We start from the raw sequence: 21,695 nt of genomic DNA on the forward strand, positions 1-21,695 counted from the left end.
CTTCGAATAAAATGGCAACCAAATTAAAGTTGTCATTTTGCTGGAGGTCCCCTGGGGCCACTGGCCCTGCGTCAAGAACCAATAAGCTCATCGGGCTGGAGAGGGGAAAAAAACAGGGGAGGCAGGAGCGCGCACAGAGCGTTGCTGCGCGCACAAGACGTAGCTCTGCGTGCGACGAGCACGGCGAGAGGATGCAGTGAGGAGCCTCTTACGTCTCCCAGCTAAATCAGAGTCCGGCGTTAGGGCAGCTACAATAATACAACGTCGAAAATGAGTGCGAGCAAGGCTGGGCAGGACGGCCCCTCCAGAGCGGAGGAGAGCGGCACCGGGAGCGGCACGGACAGCGGCGGCGGCGGCTCCCCGCGGCTCCAGCAGGGCGCTCATCCTCCCAGCGGCAGCCGGACCAGAGATGCCAGATACCAGCAGCAGCAGCAGCAGAGGCATCATGGTGGGTCGATGCTGAAGCAGCCATCCCACTCCGAGCCAGCTGATGCCGTGAGACGGGCGCTCGACTTCAAGACCCAGGGCACCCAGTGCTACAAGGATAAGAAGTACAGGGAGGCGATTGGCAAGTACCACCGCGCTCTGCTGGAGATGAAGGGGCTGTGCAGGGTGCTGGGCGATCCAGACACCAGCTCCAAATCCCCCTCCTCTCTCCTGCCGACCATCAGCAAGTCCACATCGCTGACAGACGAGCAGAAAGGTGCCATGGAGAATGCAGAGCTGGAGTGTTACAACAGCCTGGCCGGTAAATAACCATCCACCTTTATTAGAAAGCACTTTTTTTATGCTCGTCTCTTTTATTTTTTACTGAAAGATCCATAGAGTTTTTCAGAGCTCATGAATGATTCATCAACAGTATGAGTCATTCTCAGGCTTACCCCACCAGCCGCCTCACTTTCTTTTTGATATTCACTTGATGTGGATGATTTATTCATCTACCCCTGGGCAAGTTAAAGCGTTACATTTATATTTGTTATTCATAAAAGGATCAAATTGCGTTTCGGTGCCTCCGAGGAAACACACACACACGATTGCTTGGAGAATACGATGAATGTATAAAATGTAGGTACAATTACTCCTGTCAGGAAGTGCTCTGATGAGGTCAATCAAGGTAAAGCCCATTACCCCTCATTGTTTTTTTGTTGCTGTTTTTTCTTGGAAATATCAATATATTGAATCAGTTAGAGGTGGATTCAGATGCGCTGCAGCTCAATATTAAAAGGATGCACGATGTTTTGTTCATTCATAATTATAGAATCCAGACAATTGTTCAGACAGTGATATCAGCCCCCCCTCCCTCTCTCTTATGCTTTTTTTTTTTTTTTAAGCCTGCCTGCTGCAGATGGAGCTGGTGAACTACGAGCGAGTGAAGGAATATTGTCTGAAAGTCCTGCGCAAGGAGGGAGCCAATTTCAAAGCCCTGTATCGCTCTGGTGTGGCTTATTACCACCTTGGTGACTTCCAGAAGGCCCTGTACTACCTCAAGGAGTCACACAAACAGGAGCCCTCAGGTCAGGACTGACAGATGAATAGATAGGAAACTTTCCCCTTTCACCTGCATTAGACCACAGACCTCTGTTTGACCAGATCCACGTTTGAGAAGCTTTTTGCTGTTGTTTTTGTTGTTGCACCTACGTCTATGTAGGTGTGTTTGATTTTGATAACCACAAAGGTGGGAGTGAAACCTGTGATCACAACAGTCATCTTTGGACATTCTCCCACTGCTGGCATCTAGGGAGAGAAAAAATGGTGGAATGAAAGCAGTAGGGTTGAAATCAATATAATAATCATAAGTATTTTTTTTTTTTTTAAAGATGCCATTATATGTCACAGTATGATTCATATAATAATCAAATGGATGTTCTTGTCATTGAACCAAATGGTAATGTTAGGCGTGATGGTAATGTTACAGCTCTACAATTCTCATGTTTAAAAAAAAAAAAAAAAAAAAAAAAATGCTTGTTATCATCAGTTTAGCCAGGAGAGTTGCATGTGACAATTTCCAAAATCATAATATAATCGTAATACCATGCTGCTGAAACACAATAAATGACCTGCTGAGCGAAAATATTAAATTATAGCCCAGCCTTAAATTACAGTATTTCTCATTATTGCTGGTGACTCTGTTAAAAAGCCCCTGGTGTTCCACTGCTGTGATCGATACAATAGAAATCAGCTTGTTACCTCCACCAAATCGCTCCAGATCAGTTTTTAAAAGAATAATATGTGGAATAAGGCTCACTAATCATTACTGTCATTGTCCATTACTTTTTCCCCAATTATTTAATAAATCATTTAGTCTTTTCAGCTTAAAAATAGCGACAAAGTGTCATCAGAAATCAGGAGAGGCCAGAGTGATGTCCTCAAATGACTTCCTCAGTCTGATCAGCAGCCAAAAAAAACCCCCAAGTATTAATGTTATAATGATATAAACAGAGAAAAATAAGACAATCCTAGCATTGTGGTATTCTTAATGAAGCTGGAATAAGCAAATGTTTTGAATTTTTTACTTGATGAATGACAAAAACAATCAACGATTGAACTCGTGCTTGATGAGTCAACCCACTAAGTGTTTCAGCACTGATGACATATGTGACAATAGTGACACTGAAATGGCATAGTGCATGTATAATTTGTGATTATGAAAGCATGTCATTTAATCAGTCACTCTTGCAGATATCCACCCTGCCACCCATGGTCATGAAATATTTGCAAAACCCCACTGGGAAAACAAGAAATGCATGCTGGTCCTGTTAAAAACCACTCATTTTGGAGATAGGTTTTTGCCCAACATTGAAGATTGATTTACAAATGAGTTCTTTATCAAAGGAGAATGAGTGTGTGTGTGAATTCTGCCTTAGCCTTTGCATAATCCAATAGGTTTGATCACAGATTTCATTTTTTAATGGAGAGGTTTCCTGTCTGCAGAGGAAATAATGCAGCCTTTTCCTGTCTTTGTTTTCCAGACACCAATGTTATCCGCTACATCCAGTTGACAGAGATGAAAATTCGCCGAAATGCCCAAAGGGAAAAGAAAGAGGCAACATAAACACTCGCCGTCTGATGACTCCTCGCCCGTCATAAATTCCTGCCCTGCTGTGTGCCACCCGGACCTCGCACACCACGCCAGGGTCTCGCTGTGAAAAGATATATGTTTGCTTTTGCCTTGCACAGCAACCCCTCGCCAGTTATGTGATTTAACTTCACCATTGCGCGCTTGAAGCATTTTTTTGGATCAGATACTGAGTTTCTGTCGCCAAAGTGTCTAGTATGAGTACATCACAAGTATATTTTAACCGTTACAAACAAGTCTGATGCACTGCCAGTCAAAACATTGCACATACGGGCCAACACTTGTGATAGAGAGATGAGCAACAAAGTCCAGAGAGTGACTCCAGCAGGTCTGTAGGCGAGCAGAACTGTAAATTAGCACCTACCCTCGCACAAGCTGTCTTTTAAATGGCATGGAGTAAATGAGTAACAACCACCTATACAATTAAACTGTTATTTTTAAAAGTGCTACAAAAGACAAAGATTTTGGAATACTCTTGATAATATCCGAATAAAAGGTGCTTTCTCTAAATAGGTTTTAACTCACAAAGTGTGGGCAGAACATCATGAGCACATGGTTGCCAATTACAGTATGAATAAGAGACATATCACCAAATGTATATAGGCTATTTATAGATAATCAAAAAAAAAATATTATTGAGATACAGGCTATTTGTGTCTTGTTTATTAATGCCAAACGAAGCACTTCATTCACAGCATATACAAAAAAATATATGTGTGTAAAGTATGTGTGTAATAAAGGTGTCTGTTGATTGAAGTATAATTTTTTTTTTCATGTTGGTTCAATATATTCCGCTCTCGTTTCACTCCACAGTGTTTTTCATAAGCTATAAATAAATCCTTTTGGGTGCATTGGCCGCCTTACAAATGGATCTATCCATTCATCATTCTATAGAAAAAAAAAATGCTTATCAAAGTGCTTAAATAAACATGTGAACCAGAGATGATTGAGATAATTTCACACCTTTTCCTCTTGGCAGTTGCCATGGTGAGAGTGAATAATCAGCCGGGTCAGTGAGTTGATTTCTCAGACGATCAAGGCATGGTACATTAATGCAGAAAAGCAGCTCGATTTACTGGTTCAATAGCGGAGGCACACCTTGAAAGTTGAATAATTATTAACAATTTGCCTCACTATTACTGTTGTTAACCCCCGTGAGGAAACGGTCTCTTAAAGGAGAAGCAGTGGCACGGTTGAATTGTTTACTACGATTTTACTCAAATCAGTGTGTTCCAGTGCAAATACAAGTCTGTCAGTAACAGTATTGTTTTCCAACCTGAAATATTGTCCATAAGCAACAGTATGATCAGCTTATTTGTGGTAATATTTCCAACGGTTAAAGACACCTTAGCTACGCCTCAGAGGATGGGGGGGTGCTTTGCTTCAACTTGCACCCTTTGTCGAAATACTGTGTTGCACATCAAAGATTATCACATTCTCCCGACTCCTCAGAGAAAAAAGCATTCACATTTACATACAGAATACATTGGTTCACACTTACAATAAATTAACTTGAGAGATCAAATCTCGGTGGATACAATATTCTGGGCTGAGAGGTCACTTGAAAAAAATGTAAATAAAATGAGTGGAACAAGCTTTAACCGTCTCCCTTTGAGAGCTGGGTCAAATAGCATTTGCAAATAATTGTTAGCGTTTTTTAACCTGTGCCAGATAGTTGAGGCAATCACAGAAAAGAGTAAATCTAGTGAGTTTTCTTGCACTGCACAACCGATTACCCCATTTGGTGCTCCAAGTAAGTTATATCATACACTGATAATAATTTGAAAATACCATTTGACCCACATCTGGTCCATACGAACAAGAGAAAAACAAATTTTGAGCTGTAAGCGGTGTGCACAGCCCAGTTTGCATGCCTTCAGTTCAGTAAAACAACTTCATTCAGTCAACTCTCATATTGAATGGGAACATGTAACTCTGAGTGAGACGCACAAGCAGCAGAGGGGACAATGGCAACAAGGCTTGGGCTGATATCTGGCAATATCGAATATTGCAATATGTGTGGCTATCTGCAATATTTCAGACAATGTAATAGCAAATATTGTGATATTTTGACTGCATAGTATCACAATACGCAATTTTGGATGTCAGCCTCGCCTAGTAGTAGCAGGGCAAAGAGCAGCAGAGAATGACTATGTGAGTTTTTTTTACAGTTGAACTGGAAAAAACAGAGGCAAAATAAAACTGAGGATAATTCAAAGTGTGGCGAGGAAGAAATTACTCAAAATGCAAATGCTGCATTGAACTACCAGTTAGTGTGGCTGCTCTCAGCTGCTCTGATGAAACCTCAGAGGCAGCAGGCTCCGGGTGTTTTGTCCACACCACTGCAGTGATCCGCTGTGAAGCATCTTATGCCTGAGATGAGCTACAGGAAAATGAATAAACACATTTTCTCACAAGCCAGATCACACTCTCAAAACATTCATCAACAGCATTAAGGAGTGTCCAAAAAAAGCAAGGCAAATACAGTAAATTAAAAAAATAAGTCCTCAAATAAGTTAATGAAAAATTAAATATAATTTAAAATCAATATAAACATAAATAATCAGAAATAAACTTTCACATGCCACCGGGGCCCGTTTTTTTTTTTCCATGTGCCGCTCAAGAGTCATGCAGTTTGTCCCTTACATTAATGTAAACACGACTCCCATGTTCCACTCATCTGCAGCAACAGTTCATGAGGCAGACAATTTACAGAGTTACAAATACAAATGTTCCCTTTTAGTGCGCAGAGGCGTTTCTCAACTGGTGCCTCGGGACCCACAGGAAGATCCCAAGCTGCTCTGACAGTGTTGGGTCGCAGACAAAGAATACATCACAGAGGAAACGAGAAAGCTACTTGATGTACTGGTAATTATTTCCTGATGATACAAATTGCAAAACCAGTCGAGAACCAGCAGTTCAGCAGGCAGTCAGCCTAAGTCAAATAGTCACATTCGTAATTATAGTACAGTTTGCCACACAGGGCTGGAGAGGATGTCAGACATTACAGTATTAACAACGTTTGAAGACTGTGGGTGGCTAATGTAGGGAAGTGCTTGTATTATTACAACAGCAGAACTTTAATTGGGATATTTTTAGAAGTGATTGGTGATGACAGGTGTTCAGTACAAAAACAGGAATCTACGACACAAAACCCGAGGCCCGAGAGAGTGAGATTTACACATGAATTCAAGTAACACAAAGAAAGTTGTTGTTTTTTTTGCAGAAGAAGTACAAATAACATAGTGTAAATCATTTTTTTTTAACAACAATGGAAAATCTGAAGCTTTACATTCATGATGCTTTCCAGAAAGGCGCACTTCATAAAATGCACAATCTCAAATTCGAGCCTGAAACGAAGAGGAAGAATGTGTAAAGCTTTGTGAGACTGTCGGTGCCTTTTGCGCTACAAAGCAAACGGGTACATCTGTTCTGCTGTTTCTCGGGACACGAATCTTTACAGCGTCGCCAAAAGAAAAATGACATGGCATCAGTAAGTGAGAAAAACCAAACAAGAGGATGATCTTGTCCGTATAATGCATTAACAACCAGACCTGGGTCAAGTAATATTTTCAAATACTTTTCATGGTTTGCTTTAGCCGTCTCAGGTGCCATATGGGAGGGCAATACTACAAAAGTTTAAATAACCACAGTAAACGTATGAAAGTCAATTGTACATGTTTTCCTGTGGTTTACAACTTTCTGAATGGCATGGTTCATGTCAACACACCCATCAGATATTCATTACAGGTAAAAACAAATGCTAAAAATTATCTGCAAGTACTAATTGACCCAGATCTTTAAACAATCCAAAGCTTAATAGCGGGAAAAGTTCCCTTCTTGTGTTGCACCACTGGAAACTGGTAGGAGGACGGGAGCTGTACACACAGGGGGGCCGAGTTAAGACCAGAATCCAGGCCTGTAGCGGTAAGGTGAGTCTTTGGGAAAGCTGAGCTCCGGTCTACAGAGTGGGACCGTCCCGTCCCGGCACTGTCCCTCGTCCTGCAAATCCAGCAGGTTGTCGTTCCTGCGTGGGGAGTAGGGTGTCGGGGCCTCCATGGGTGTAGGCGGCACGGCCATGTCCCTCCCAAACTCCACAGTGGGAGGGGTCTCTGTGCTGGAGGTGTGGGCGGGGGACTCTCCGTTACCCAGGCTCCCCCTGGGCCTCCCTTCAGCCCAGAACATGTCACAGCGCGCCCGCGGGGAGGGCCGCGGCCGAGCCACAAAGTCCAGAGTTTTGGGGCGTTCGGGAGCACAGCGACGACGCGGTGTTGGAGGGAACACCACATTTGGGTCGGGTAGGCGTGGTACCTCAGAACACTCTTCCTTTACACCTCTAAAGCCTCCTGTTATGGTGAAAAGAGAGCGATTAGGCAACAGGATTAGGAAAATTATTAGTTTGTATTTCAATGGAGAGTTTTAGTGTCTCATGGTGGTCTACATGCTGTGTTAGTGGCCTTTTGACCTCCATCTATGTCATTTTTTGGTATAAAAACAGTGAAATGTAAAAATATTGAACACTGGCACAAAATATTGAATATAAAATAGTAAAAGCTAGAGAGACAAAAATCTTTACCTGTGTTTTCTAATGTTGTTTGTTCTGGCAAAGGCTGGAGATTATTCGGAGGGCAGTTCTTCTTGATTGCTCCGTCGGACGGGGTTCTGCGTAAGCTACGCGAGGAGCTCGGGGCGCAGGGGATGTGCGTGGGTGTGAGAGACTGGCGCGGGTTGCGCTTGAAGCTCTCGAGGTGAGTGTTGACCAGAGGGTTGACAGGGGCTTGCAGCGTCTGCGGCTGCAAGACGTGACGCGGGACAGCAGCCCGTGGAGGCGGCGAGGCGGGACGGTAGACTAACAACTCCTCACTGTCAGAGCGCAGCAGTGAGCGAGTCGAGTTACAGTCAGACACCGAGGATAAGGACAGCAGTGTCAAAGAGGCAGGCACGCCTCGCTCGGGCAGCGAGGGTGCTGGAGGTTTCAGAGGGCTTTCCCGTCGGAACAGTCTGCGAGTCGGGGGGCTGGTGCTCCGCCTCTGGCCCCCTGTTCTGTGGAAGAAACCCTCCCATCGCGGCTTGATGCTCCCCTCAGGCTGAGCTAAAGTCAGCAGGTTGAAGCCCAATCCGACGGCTGCCAGCAGGGCCCCGCAGCCCAGCAGGACCAGCTCGGAGCGCCGGGCCCCACCTGGGCTCTTCCTGCTCGGGGGTGTTTCTGGGACATGGCCACTGGGGCAGTACTCTCCTCCATCACCGTTAGCAGCAGCCGCGTGGCCGTCCCTGTTGAAGGGGATGCAGAGGTAGGACTGGCCAGGAGAGCTGCCTGGCTCAGCGGTGAAGCAGCAGTCTTCATTCTCTGAAAACAGGACGATTCACAGGCGAATGTCACCGTGGTTGATGTTTAAAGGGGAACAAGATTGGGCAGTGATGCACAAATAGCTGCACATTAAAGCTGCACATGTATTATGATGAAAAGCATTCATCATAATACATGTCTACAACAAGATTCAACTGAGAAAGGATGAGAACCACACATCATCATTTTTGATTATTGCAAACTGAACTAAGACTTACATATATATTATTTGTGTATTTTAATTCCACTAATCCACACACAGTTTGTTTAGCATGCCTGGTCCATTTCAGCAACATTGGATTCACATTCATAAAGTGACACAAATCCACATCTGGGATCTGCTCAGTTCAACCACAGTCTTTGACCGCTGGCCAGTGAGCAGCTGCATGTAGGAGTAAAGTGTCTTACTCACTTTGACCATCCAGATTTTCCCAGCCTGTCTGCGGACTCAAAGTGTCCTTCCTGCCACAAGCCCACTTGTCTAACCTTAAAGGTTACAGCTGCTCGCTGTATTATCATACCATGCAGAGCTTCACATGCCAGGAACAACAGACCTGCTAAGCTGTGCTGCTTACCCATCTCCACGAGGCTTGGCACTCCAGGCACGGCTGGACTGTGTCGGGGGGACCGACGCAGGTTAGGGGCACTGCAGGACCGCTGCCTGCTGCCCTCATGGGCAGGCTTCACACTGTCAGGAAAACAGGATGAAGAGAGAGCATGCACAATCAGAAGCCTTGTTTGGTAAGAATGAACATGCACAGTAACAAAGGCAGTGCAAGATCAATAAAGCAGCAATTTTCACAATCCTGTTGTGCTTCATTTCCCCATGATCATATGTTCTTGAAACAAAACACAGTACACTTAAATCAGCGATGTAGCTGTGGAGAAGAGAACAAAACTATGGACTCCAGACAGATTTCTCTGAGGTGAGAAACTATATATAAGATGATATAATACAAAAATGTATCATACAATGTAAATATCTTTTAAACATCCAGTTATCAGGACATTTCAGCAACAAAGGCTAAAAAGTGAAATCCTGAAGCCAAATATGCAAATGACAAAGCAGTATTATTACCACAGTATTTCTCATTGGGATCTATTATCTCACGATCTACTATCACTTGATAGTTTTCCTTGGATTTCTTCTCCAATTAGCCAGCTTATTTATCTTTATTCTGAAAATAAGACTTTGCTGTTAATACCTCAGGTCACCATGGTGCTTTGGCTTTTTAATATTATTCCGTTGTTTGGTTGCCAGTGAAGGTTGATAATTAAATATTCTCTTCATATTTCCAGTACAGTATTCACGAGGGTTTGTTTTCTGAAATAGACCCTGTTTCCATTTAAGCATTAGTGTAACATGACCTATTATTATGTTACTGTATGCCAAGAATTCAATCATAAGGACTTTAAAGGTGGGCGAACTCTGTTTCCTGACTAAAAAAACTGAGTAAACCGAGTTGAGGCTGGTTACATTCCACTGCTTTTCATGTCCTCTCACCTGGCGTCTGCGCTGTGCTCCCTGTATGGCCCCGAGCCACGGGATCTGCCCTTCTTCCTGGAGCCCTTCCTCTCCCCCTCCTCTTCTTCCTGCTGGAAACCTGCATTGCGACCCCAGGCCGTGAGGTTGCCCTCCCCCGGGGTGACTGCAAAACAACAGAGATGTTAAAAGGATTAAATTTACGCAGCTGATATCAAAGGCCAAAACACTGAAGCGCTTGTTATGAATTACTAATTAAAGTGTAATGACGCAGTGCATGTGAACGTCTTGGCAGGGTAAACACAAATCCTGTGCTCTATCGGTGATTACTATCATTTTGATCGGACTGCATTTTAAATCCTCGATGCACGTGGTGCTTACGCTGGATGGCTCTCAGACGGGGCAGTATCGGTGGACTGGTCGGAGGGCTGGAACCGCTGCTGAGCAAACTCCGGCGTCGATCATGTGAGGGCGAAGCCTGCACTGTGATTTTGTGCTGGAAATCTAAATTAGGGTTCCAGAAAAAGCAGATAAAAGGAGGATGAAGTCAAACCTTATGCACAATTCCACAATTTGGACAGGTTCTTTTCACATATTTGTGTGTTTTTTCCTCTTCTTTGTGTTCTGGGGATCTGAATAAATAATAAATACTGAACAAATCTACAGTTTGTTTACCTGATGGCAAGCTAATCCTGTTCCCGTCCTTCAGTTTAAGGCGACTGCGGCGGAACTTGCCCTGCCTGCTCTCCACGCGAGGTTTCTCCTGGTACAGCTGGTGGATGATGATGTTCAGCTCTCGCTCCAGGATGTGGATCTCTCGCTCCGCCAGCTCCTGCTCGCGCCTCCTCAGCGCCTCCTCCTGGCACTTCTGCTGTAGCGCCGCGCGGCTAAGCTCCTCCTCCCACGATCGCAGCTCCTGAGCAAAGATCAGGACTTATCAAAATAAGTTATTTTCTTGGATTATTTTGGGGGGGAATTTCTGCTTTATTAGGCTGACACAGTGGAGACAGACAGGAAGGACGGGTGCGGTTGGGGTCGGGTTTGAACCCAGGCCGTTGCTGCTCAGCCTCAGTGTTATGTGCTCGACACAACGAGACACCGAGGCTTCCCCAAAAAACTTATTTTTCTACGTTATGTAAGTGTAGCCATGATGCCAGTACTCTTATGTCAACAGGGAATGCCTGCCAGAACAGATTGGTGTTTTGGCACATTACTACATAAGCTTCATGATGAGCGATCCTGAATATGTTCTGAAATCCCACCACATCTCCACAAACACCATCTGATAAAGGAGAAATACCGCAACACAGCTCAGGGCTTCATTTTATTCCTCTAATGTTTTCGGTTCTTAACGTAGGATACCATTTTGTGTATTAAAACATTAAAATTTCTGTTCCCACCTTCTCCTTGGTCCTCAGTTGATCAAACATTTCCTGTATTTCCAGTTTCCAGTCATCCTGCAGAGAGTGGAAGGACTCGACTGGCATCTCAAAAAAGCCGGACTCCTCGATGGCAGTCAGCTGGTCCAGGACACTGGTGAACAGGGGCCGGGAGTGAGGATCTGGGCTCCAGCAGTCTGTTCCGGAAGATGAAAAAGACAATCTCAAACTGTTGCCAATTTCGCGGCATGACAAAACTCATTTTGGCTCCATAATGCCTCCACAGAGTGATAACATATTCCGTTTATTCTCCTTGGATGTGATGAAACTATATTTCAGGAGGGATTTTGAGATATTTTACTTCTTGTAAAGCCAACAAATAGACTGGTGCCTAAACACTCACAAATCTACTGCTTACATATTACATGTCTGAACATTCAGCAGCATCTTTTCAGCCCATGGCTCAACATGAGCGAAAATGTTGGTTCATGCATTAATGACTGTATAATAATTACTATCCACTTTGGACGATACAAAATCGTTTTTTCCTTCTTACCCTCCATAAGACGTGCAAATGGCTCAGGACAGGTGGAGGGGATGGGCAAAGCCAGTTTGTTCATTGCCACACCATAAGCAACAGCAAGACCATCAATACCCCGAAAAGGCACCTCTCCTGTTAGCAGCTCCCACAGCAGCACGCCATAACTTCATGGTCAAAAACAGAAAAGAGAAAAACGATAGAAAAAAGTGACATAGGATCCTGAGGATATTTATGAATACAAATGAATATACCATTTAAAATTTGTGCAAAAGAAAATAGAACAGAATAATACTCTTTTGCACTCTAATCGTGTTCATTTCAGCATGAGACAGAAAAGGCTGAAATACGCAGATAACACCGATAGAGTCATGTGACTGATATTTGAGGATCCACCGCAGCAAATAGAGATAATGACGAGTAGGGATGCACCGATTTATCTGTACATTTATTTGTAAAGGTGTTTGGGTTGGTTCTTCCACGGGATGCCTCCACGACAAAAGGAGATTATTATCATGCTCATTATCATTAGAGGTTGCATTAGGATACACTGTGATGTGTTCAAGCTCGGTTCGGTAGAAATGAGTATTGGGCAAGGATAAATTATTATGTTATCATGATTTGTTATTTTGGGTGAGAAACTTGAATTTAATAGTCAACATTTGTTTGAAGGAGATTTTTTTAAGATTATTTTTTGGCATTTCTGCTTTATTTGACAGTCACAGTGGAGGGAGACAGGAAGGGAAGGGGGGGAGAGAGGAGGGCTCGGATTCGAACCCAGGATGCTTCGGTCAGGACTCGGCCTTAAAAAGCAGTACGCACTCATAGCCAGTGAGCTACCAGGGCGCCCCCCGAAAGGAGAAATTTATTGGTGTAGGTAGTCATAAAGTGTATTAAAAAGGCTTTTGAAACAGAGAAAAATAATTGCTATCATGTGAAAGAAGGTTATATTCATGATTATTACAAAAACTCCTTTGACTGAATTTTGGTCATTCATATAGAGTATAATGAGGGCCTAAACTCTTCATAACAGTTGTAAAAAATAAAATTATTAGTTATTTAAAACATCGTAATTGGCCCAGAAATTCAAAATCGGACAAGCCATGGATAAATGGCCAAACCATTGTCCATTTACAACACAATAGCCTAGCTGGGTAATTGCTGTTATCGTATTATATCCATTATCTCCATCCATGTTCTAGAAAATAAGGGCACTTTTAAACCAAACATGGATAAAACACCACTTGGAAGTAACCCTCCCTGTTTGTTTGAACTAAACTCACTCTCAGATTCTTTGCTATGGTAATCTACAGTTCCCAGTGCCCACTGTCTTATGCAAATTCCACCATTTTGGCACTTACATACAGTAAAACAAACCACAAAAATGCTTTATGAATATTATTTGACCAAGGTTTGTTTTACACACGCATCGATTGAGAAAATGTGCAAGTGAGCCGGTGTAATTCCCGTCCCTGGCTAGGAGTGCTGACGGCATTCATCTTTCCCATCACTGCGGTTATAATGCACGCTGCCTCCTCCGGGCTCTCATCTAAAACCCTGTGATCCTGTTTTAGAAAGGGAAACCCCACATTCAGTCTGGGACAGCTGAGCGGGTCAGTTTGTGCCACTGCAGTCGCTCCTCCCTGCGCGCTGAGCTCGTCTCATGAAGATGCAGCAGACAGGCAGAGCACAGGAACATGAATGCGATGACGAATGGGACCATGATCAACAAACTATTAATCACATAGCATGAGTACACATGAAAAGAAATTAGTAAGGCAGATTAACAATAGAACGGGTATCGGCAGACTATCAATATCAGCTTTAAAGAGCAATATCAGTGTAAGTGTGATATAAGCTGATATTTAGCTGATTTGTTACCTTTTTTTTTTTCTTTCCAAGAAATTATAATTTCTACAACAGACAATTTAGCAACAAGGTCTTTTGTTTAAAAACACTGAATTATTTTAAAACAGACCTATCTAAGAAGCTGAACCTATTTCGCAGCTGTATCTGTTCTACAGGCATATTGGTATCAGCTATTATAGTTTGGAAAATATTGGGTACTGTCAAAAAAATAACAGCGGTGTATTGATACAAATTCCTGTAGTGCCGTGTGAGTCAAAGAACAAAGACTAATAGGCCACAGTGTTGTTAACTTACATCTAAAGCCATAAAGTTCAAATTGGACTGAAATCAATAAGTCTTAACAGGTTATACCTCTATAATGACAGCGAATATGAAAGTGAATCATATGTCAGTGTCTATGCAGCATACCTTCAAATCACAACTTGAGCTCTACTAGACTTTTAACGCAGCCTGAATGTATATAGTGAATGCTAAATGTATATTTATAGAGAAATATGTACAGTTCAGTGTATGTTTTATGATTGCATGTATGTCATTGTAAATGAAGCCTAAACCTCAGTGACCGTTGAGAATAAATAAAGGTTGAAAAAATGCATGAATTCATGTTTTGAACCCATTTCATCATAAGTGACACCTATTCCTCTACCATGCTTTGATATATTTTGTGTTACTATGGAAGCTGCTACTTTGTTTGCACTTGTTACTCATATTTTTGTGCTTTTTGATTCAACTGCTTTCGGTTCTGATTCCAGCTCTACAACCTCCAGCACAGATGCACTTTGTGGCTGCATGCCTCCCTGTTCTGCCCACCTCCAGACGTCGCTACCCTTGGAGAAGGTGGACGAGCGGATAACCTCGGGGGCCATCCAGGCATAGGTGCCGGCGGCGCTCATCTTGGTGGTGCGGTGCCACTCTCGGGCCAGGCCAAAGTCTGTGATCTTCAGAGTCTTGTTGCTAAGGTCTTCCATCTCGACCCGCTCAAGGATAAGGACTGGATATTTGGAGGGGACGGTGATAGTGGTGTGGGGAGTGGTGGAGGGGAGTTTCAGTAGGATGGGCAGATTGGAGGATGGTGGGAGGGGTTGGAGGATGCGGGGGAATAATCATGTGTGCAAATCAGCAGGTGGATTGACGGTAAAATAAAAGGTTTGAGGGAATCATAACCGGGATTGAAATGTCGGGAAGGGCGTAACAGCAGGATCGGGCCCACAATAAAACACAATGCATGTGGAAATGCAAAAATGAGATACACGGTAAATGAGCAAAACAAGGGGGCGGTTGGTGGGAGGCCGTGATGAAAGGATTGGAAGGATAAAAGCAGAGCAGAGAAAAGGAGAGAGAGAACAAAAGAGAGGGAAACCATGAAGCTGCGAGCCAATAAGACAGAGGAAATCAGAGATGAAAAATACAGACCTTGATCACCGCTAAGAACCTCACAAGGTAAGTTAACAGCAGTAGGTCTGAACCGCACACAGATACCAGTGTTATGCTACAGAGGCGGCCCATTCTGGCACACAGTTTTTGCTCTAATAGGCGCCAGAAAACAACCCAATTCCCATGTACGACAGCAAAGCAGCTCTGCTCCTAACCACATGCTCTCCCCCTTTCAGCGCTACAATGCCAGGCCATCTGCTGTGGCTGTGCCCAGTGGAGAGGGTGTGTCTCCAGGCTGTGGTGCACATCAAGGGACCCTTCATCTGCTGCTCATGTGGGTATAACGCTACAGAGGCTGTTTCCAAAGACACTAAACCCCAACATGTGGCTTAAACCCCAGTCCTGTGCAGAACAGGGAACAAACACAGCCAAGGTTAAACGCTCGATTCCCCCCTGAGGCCAATCTCGCTCATGTACGCACTCCCAGCGACGCAAGGTGCTTTAGATAAGCGCATCCACTAAATGGCATCGCATGTTATCTAGAATGCGAGTGGTCGTTGAAAAGGGTGGAGGTAAACTCTCTAAGCGGGATTTTTCAAGGTGTAAACAAGAATTCAATGGGTTTAGTGGGATTTGCAAGTGATGAATTACTGAGTAGATCACAAATGAAAAGAGAGCGAGGGGGGATTTGGTGAGAAAAAGGACGGAGGACGCTTGTTTGTCCCATAACGCAAACTTTGTACTTGAGGCATGCATTACTTAAAGTCGGATTCAGGATTTATAGTTTGCCTCACGAGCTTGCGCTGCCCTACATGTAATCTAAAAACCCAATTCAACTCAGCTCGTCACCACACGATGTCGTCAGCAGAGGTGGCTGTCTGACTCCTAAGAGTTTGGTGAATGTTGCTAAAACAGAGATTTTTATGGCCGACTGCTGAAACAGAGAACTACAAAGAGCCGCTGTTTGGAGACTGTGTGATAAATTGACGTTGTAATTAGGTGTGGCACATAGAATAGTAGAGAATTAAACACGTACTAGAATTGGGTTTGTGCCGAGGGTTTTTGATTAGATGCATGTGATACGAATTAAGCAGTTAGGTTGAGAAGTTCCTGCACAGAAGTAGATGAAGGTTTACGGGGAAAAAAAAAAAAGTTTTCTTTAGTATCTAGTTATACACTGCAAAGAGTCCATCGTATCAGTGTCTCAAAATCTTTTTTTTTCTTAAAAATGTCTGGCAGTGGGATGAGATAATCCCACTTGCTTTTAATGCAAATCAATTTGTTTCCATAATTTTTTTTTAAATTGTCATTTTCTTGACACTAATGGGCTGATCTGCCTTATTCTGCCTTGTTTTGACGTATTTATACTTGTTCCCAGAAAAATTCCTGAAACAAGTGAAACTGAATCGGAAACAAGTAAGATTATCTCATCCCACTGCCAGATGTTTTCACTTGTGTGAAGAAAAACACTGAATATGATGGGGATTTTTTTTTTTTTTGTAGTGTATCAAAATAGTAAACAGGAATTTTTCTTCCATCACTTTTCTTTCACTCAAATGTTCTCTGTGCACACACTTCTGGGCAGAACCAAATGACACACCCTCCTACAACTTCATCACCACCGTCTGACTTCACAGGGTGGGGTCTCAGTGCACCCACTTCCTCCTCACAACAGACGCACATCCTAAAGCCCCGCCAGAACCACAGATGAGATGCTTCTGTGGACGTGTAAAAGTGTTGGGTTTGTTTACTGCACTGCTGCTGCACTGTGGAGAGGCCATGGGTTTTCCCCGCTGAGCTCAGGATGGCAACTAGTTAGACTATCTTAACATTTAAAGCAGCCAATGGTGCTCAGGCGCCTGAGCTGCTCACCACAGAATGAGCCAATGGAGGTCAAGAAGCCGGTTGTGTATGTTGTCTGAGTCTCCAATAGGGAGGCTGAGGCAGAGCACTGGGCAAATCCTTGGTAATAGGCTTGGGATTTAGGGGATCCAACAGGGTAAAATGCAAGATTACAACTGCTCCACACACACACACATATGCATAAACACACACAAACGCATGCACACACCCTACTTTTTCTTTCTCCGCTCCTTATGCAGTTCTACACAAATTATAATGTGCATGACAACTTCTTTAGCATGGAACTACAGGTTTTAGAACTACATGTTTTTGTTTTCAAGTAAGAATTTCACTATCCCATAGCACAAACTGGACATAATACATCTGCTGGGGATGGTCATTTACACCAAGGATTAAATAATTTTATAAGCCAAATGCTGAGCCCTGTTTTTCACTATTGTGAACAAATGACATAAATATTTCTGTCCATTACAGACTAGTGTAAGCTGTGTCACAGACCTGTTGATGTTGCTGGTCACAGATATACTCATAAACATAAGTTTCTTGATGCCTCTTTAAATCTATGCCGATGCAAAGACTTGCATAGCTGACTATCACTGCAAGTATTGTCTTAGAATCCAGTAATGGTGATGAGACAGAGAGACAATCTTACTATTGCTGGACTTGAGGTCCCGGTGAATAATGGGGACGATGGCTTGACAGTGGAGATAGTGCATGGCACGGGCGATCTGCACAGCCCAGTCTACCAGTGTGCAGGGAGGGATGCGTTTCCCTGCCAGGGCCCGGTTGAGGGGGCCACCCCGGGCGAACTCCATGACCAGACAGAGGTTGGGCTCCTGCAGGCAGACCCCGAGCAGAGCCATGATGTTGGGATGGTGAAGCATGGCGAAGAGCTTGGCCTCTTGTCGTACGCTCTCCAAAGTCTGCTCCACGTCCTCATCTGGGTCCCGTCGTGCCGCCTTCACTGCTACCTCATTGCCCTGCCACAATGCGCGGTACACCTTTCCAAAACCACCGACCCCAATGATCTCTTCCAGCGTCAGCTCTGAGAAGTCAATCTCCAGAACTGTGAAGAAACACAGGAAAATAAGAACAAATAGTGATGTGATATACATTAGTGATAAGAAAATTGTGTTTTCACTAGACCCCTCCAGGAAAGTCAGAGATCAGGCTCAGCTACAAACCAGCCCCTTTGGAGCTGGTGGGGATTCAGTATCTTGCTCAGGGGCACTTCAGCAGGGCAGCTGCTTGCCAGCAAAGATTTGAAATCAGGTCATCCAGTTGAATGATGCTCTCTCAAAGCACTAAGCCACCCTGCAGCCCCTAAATACAGCAACCGTTGTAGCCATCCCTTGTTCTGTTAAATGAGGGTGAGCATCTGTTCTGAAATCTGGCTTGGATGTCAGAAGAACTACAGATGGAAGGAAAAGAAAAGAAGACGATCCTTTCCAAGGAGTGTTTAAATTCAAGGGCACTTACTGATGTGTGTGATATGCAGTCTTATCATGCACAAGAGCCTCCGTGTCTGTATTATGGGATGTGCCTGTAAACGTTCATGTTGTGTATTCCTAACAGTCTGCTAAGCAGACTGACCTTGATGAATATTTCAGGTGGGATGGTATGTGGAAGTAGGACAGCAGCCTGAGTATGAGAGATGAAACCCAACAAAGACAGCGACAGCCAACAAAGACTGTGGAAGTAACGTGGTGTTCCCAAATGCAAAGCTGATCTCAGTCATATGGCCTTGTGTGCACCTTTCAAACATCAGTTTTACTGGCTCATTTAATGGTGGTTTACTGCTGATGCTTGCATACAGATGCTTGATACATTCTGTGGGAAAATAGGCTGTATGGGCATGTTTAGGGGCTCTGTGATTGCAAAGCATCACCCTGGCACATTGTTCATAAAAGCCAATAGAAAATAATGGTGTTTTCACATTTGGCTCCAGTACAGCATCCTATAAGTGATTTTGCTTATGCTTACTTAAGAGTGCCAGCAGCCCTGGCTCCACACTCAGCTGCAGAGGCTTTTTCTCCACAAACACAATTTGACAGATGAACAATTTTCATTCCCCCCTGGTGCATGAGCACGAGCACTGATGCACATAAAAATGTACGCCTCGGTGAGAAACAATGGCTTTGCCTGACAGCCCCTAACAAAGCTTCACACCATATCTGATGATAATGTCATGCATATGCTCGCACTGACGTATCCCATGATTATTCCACTCAGTAATGCTCTGTGGACGCTGCGACGCACAATGTGCACTGAAATTTGAGCAGCAAGGCGGGGTGCACCGCGGAACGTGGCTGGCTGCTTGTTTGACAGGCAACATAATGAATAATGGTCCTGAAGCTGGGCTGGCCCGCCGGCCCGCTGTGAGGATGCCTGAGCCTGTTTCTAGGCCAGCACAAGTGCACTGCGCCTACCATGACATAGCAGTCTCAACGTGGGCTTCTCTGGCCTTGTAACAAAGACACTACAGCTCTGTGCTCGATTTTTTTTTTACTGACAGCACATTGGTTTCATTTGCTGTGGTATGCAGCACAATAGGATACTCACGGTGCAGAGGAGGCACTGAGTAATCTGAGTACTGCTGATCTGAGGTGTCCCGTATTTTCTCCGGAATGCCATTCCCACTGCTGACATAATTACTGGGGAAAATGCCGACCCGGTCCGCTATCATACCAGTCCACCAGCCCTCATCTCCCGACACCAGGGAATCCTTGGACAGGACCTCCACCAGGTCCCCCTTCCGCAGGCTGAGCTCATCGTCCGCACTCGCTTCATAGTCGAAGACGGCCGTCCAGAAGCCCGACGCGGCTGGACCTGCAGCCGGCGCGCCGCTGATGCCATTCTCCGGTTCCGGCCAGCGAAAAACATCTGCCTCCGTTTCAGTCGATGAGGAAACGCACGCCTTGGGACTCAAACTATCGTCCAAAGCAGGTTTGAAGACATCCATGGACGCGATCCATAGGGGCGACCTGGATCACTGCGGGCGCATCCACCTGACGCGGCTGGCGGCTCGGAGCGCCCCGCACACAAAGCTAAGTAGCGGCTAATCCCGCACACATACACACGCAGCTCAAAGCACCATTCTGCTGCATCGTCTGCCCTTTACTCTCCGCTGGCTCTTATCAAACATGCAATTCCAGTTTGATAATTCTCAACGCACAAACCTACACCCAATCATCGCTGTAAGTGCTTGAGCGCAATGGTCCGTGTTCTAAGCCAATTGTGCCAATGTGCGAATCATCCCCCGCTTCCTGTTGGCGCACAGACACGTCAATCACACCTCAGCGCCCGCCCCTCCTTTCAGCGTCAAATGTGATGCCTATCATATTTGCCATACAATAGCAAGGCCAGTAATGGCCAATTAAACACGCGCAGCAAGATTTCTTTTTCTTCAAATTGTCTCCTTTATTTTGTTACTGACCCCCAAAAAACAAATAAACAAATCATAATAAAAGAATCAACTCAAGGTAAATTTCCATGCATAATTCCCTGAAATAAAAACAGAATTCATAGCAAGGAGTAAAAAACAATCAACGTAACAAACAGTCAAACAAACAACCTACTATTCAGTGATGTAATGAGACGATATAACGTGTGTGTGTGTGTGTGTGTGTGTGTGTATGTGTGTGTGTGTTCTTTATGTGGGCTGGAATTCAATCAATAGCCTCTCCATAAAAGCTTCTTCTCTGTGAGTGAACCAAATAACAGCAACACAAAACTAAACCAGATCTTTTTTTTTTTTTTTTTTTTTTTTAATTCTCTTCATCTTCTTGGGCAATTTTCTTTGACCTGACTGAATTCCAGCCTGTTCATGAAACTAAACAAAACAAACAAACAAACAAACAAATAAAAAAAAATGTACTGTTGTAAGACATCAGGAATATAGATTTCGAGAACAGTTTTGACCAGTAAAGGTAGACATAAATACAGTGGAGATGCAATACAGTGTTTTCACATGTTTGAGTCGGTGTGATTCGAAACGATCAATGAGCAGGAGCCACGGACAGAGGAGCACGAGTGACAGATCAGCCGAGACTCCACGTGTCACTTCAGTCCGGTTCAGCCGTCTTCACACGTGTAGTGTTCACACAGGATGTCAAACCACATCTCCAAGCGTGTGCATGTCAGTGCAGGGGTACAGACATGTCAGGAAGACAGGGACAGATGGCGTGGGGATGTTGTGACGCATGAACTTGGCTTGGCTTCCACAGTTTTAACGTGGACTTGTGATGGTTACATGGGAAACTTCAACATCAGGCGACAATTATGAGACACTGACACGATGTGGATTTGCTTGACAAAGTCTACCTCACTCTTCATCAGGCACCAAAAAACAAGACTTTTCGTGGTCTAGTGCATGAGAGAAAGAAAAAGAAAGTGTACTAAAATGAGAGAAACAGGGAGAGGAGCATAACTAACTTTGCTTTTCTTCTTTCCACGTGCCACTGATTGAAAATGCTTGAGTAAATGGTAATTATTAACAAAGGCCTTTCATCTGAAGGCCTTTTTCCATAGCTTACAGTGTCGCTGCCTCTGTGCTGGTTTGGTGAATGTCAAATGTAAATTGGGATTTGGCAATTGGTGTGCAAAATGTAAACAAAACAGCTTGTCTGCATCCTGCTTTTGGCGACTTAAACGGCATCAGGATGACACACAAAACCATCCACAACAGGCAAAATGTGATGTGACACGCAGGACCTGGAGGGTTTTTAAAAACATTGTTCCAGATATGCAGTGAAGTGTAATATGGT

The 21,695-nt window shown here is 44.1% G+C and overlaps 2 protein-coding genes across 3 annotated transcripts; one reads left to right on the plus strand and one right to left on the minus strand.

The window, feature by feature from the left end:
- The first annotated feature begins 181 nt into the window (after positions 1–181).
- ttc9 (tetratricopeptide repeat domain 9) lies at positions 182–3,838 on the plus strand. The gene is made up of 3 exons (XM_030044048.1): positions 182–748; positions 1,332–1,514; positions 2,970–3,838. Exons 1-3 carry the CDS (start codon positions 271–273, stop codon positions 3,050–3,052), a joined length of 744 nt encoding a protein of 247 aa, XP_029899908.1. The 5' UTR covers positions 182–270; the 3' UTR covers positions 3,053–3,838.
- A 426-nt stretch (positions 3,839–4,264) lies between these two features.
- Positions 4,265–20,154, minus strand: map3k9 (mitogen-activated protein kinase kinase kinase 9). Of its 2 annotated transcripts, none has more exons than XM_030082138.1 (11): positions 19,492–20,154; positions 17,582–17,995; positions 14,503–14,683; positions 11,842–11,990; positions 11,307–11,482; positions 10,582–10,822; positions 10,288–10,410; positions 9,928–10,072; positions 8,999–9,111; positions 7,653–8,423; positions 4,265–7,422 (listed from the first exon to the last, which is right to left on the minus strand). In XM_030082138.1, exons 1-11 carry the CDS (start codon positions 19,889–19,891, stop codon positions 6,977–6,979), a joined length of 3,159 nt encoding a protein of 1,052 aa, XP_029937998.1. In that variant the 5' UTR covers positions 19,892–20,154; the 3' UTR covers positions 4,265–6,976. The 2 variants fall into 2 exon arrangements, with proteins under 2 accessions (XP_029937998.1, XP_029937997.1); XM_030082137.1 differs by having other exon boundaries at positions 4,265–7,425.
- Between the last annotated feature and the right edge of the window lie 1,541 nt (positions 20,155–21,695).

Source organism: Myripristis murdjan, chromosome 22 (genome assembly GCF_902150065.1).
Source record: "Myripristis murdjan chromosome 22, fMyrMur1.1, whole genome shotgun sequence".
In the NCBI taxonomy this organism is placed as follows: Eukaryota; Metazoa; Chordata; class Actinopteri; order Holocentriformes; family Holocentridae; genus Myripristis; species Myripristis murdjan.

What these genes read in the sequence shown, in the direction of transcription:
- ttc9 (XM_030044048.1), top strand. Translation starts at nt 271, where the DNA reads ATGAGTGCGAGCAAGGCTGGGCAGGACGGCCCCTCCAGAGCGGAGGAG. An exon ending in GTGTTACAACAGCCTGGCCG is followed by an intron (nt 749 to 1,331) that starts GTAAATAACCAT and finishes TTTTTTTTTAAG; the next exon opens with CCTGCCTGCTGCAGATGGAG. An exon ending in ACACAAACAGGAGCCCTCAG is followed by an intron (nt 1,515 to 2,969) that starts GTCAGGACTGAC and finishes TTTGTTTTCCAG; the next exon opens with ACACCAATGTTATCCGCTAC.
- map3k9 (XM_030082137.1), bottom strand. Translation starts at nt 19,891, where the DNA reads ATGGATGTCTTCAAACCTGCTTTGGACGATAGTTTGAGTCCCAAGGCG. An exon ending in GAGCACAGCGCAGACGCCAG is followed by an intron (nt 9,112 to 9,927) that starts GTGAGAGGACAT and finishes TTTTCCTGACAG; the next exon opens with TGTGAAGCCTGCCCATGAGG. An exon ending in AACAACATTAGAAAACACAG is followed by an intron (nt 7,426 to 7,652) that starts GTAAAGATTTTT and finishes TTTTCACCATAA; the next exon opens with CAGGAGGCTTTAGAGGTGTA.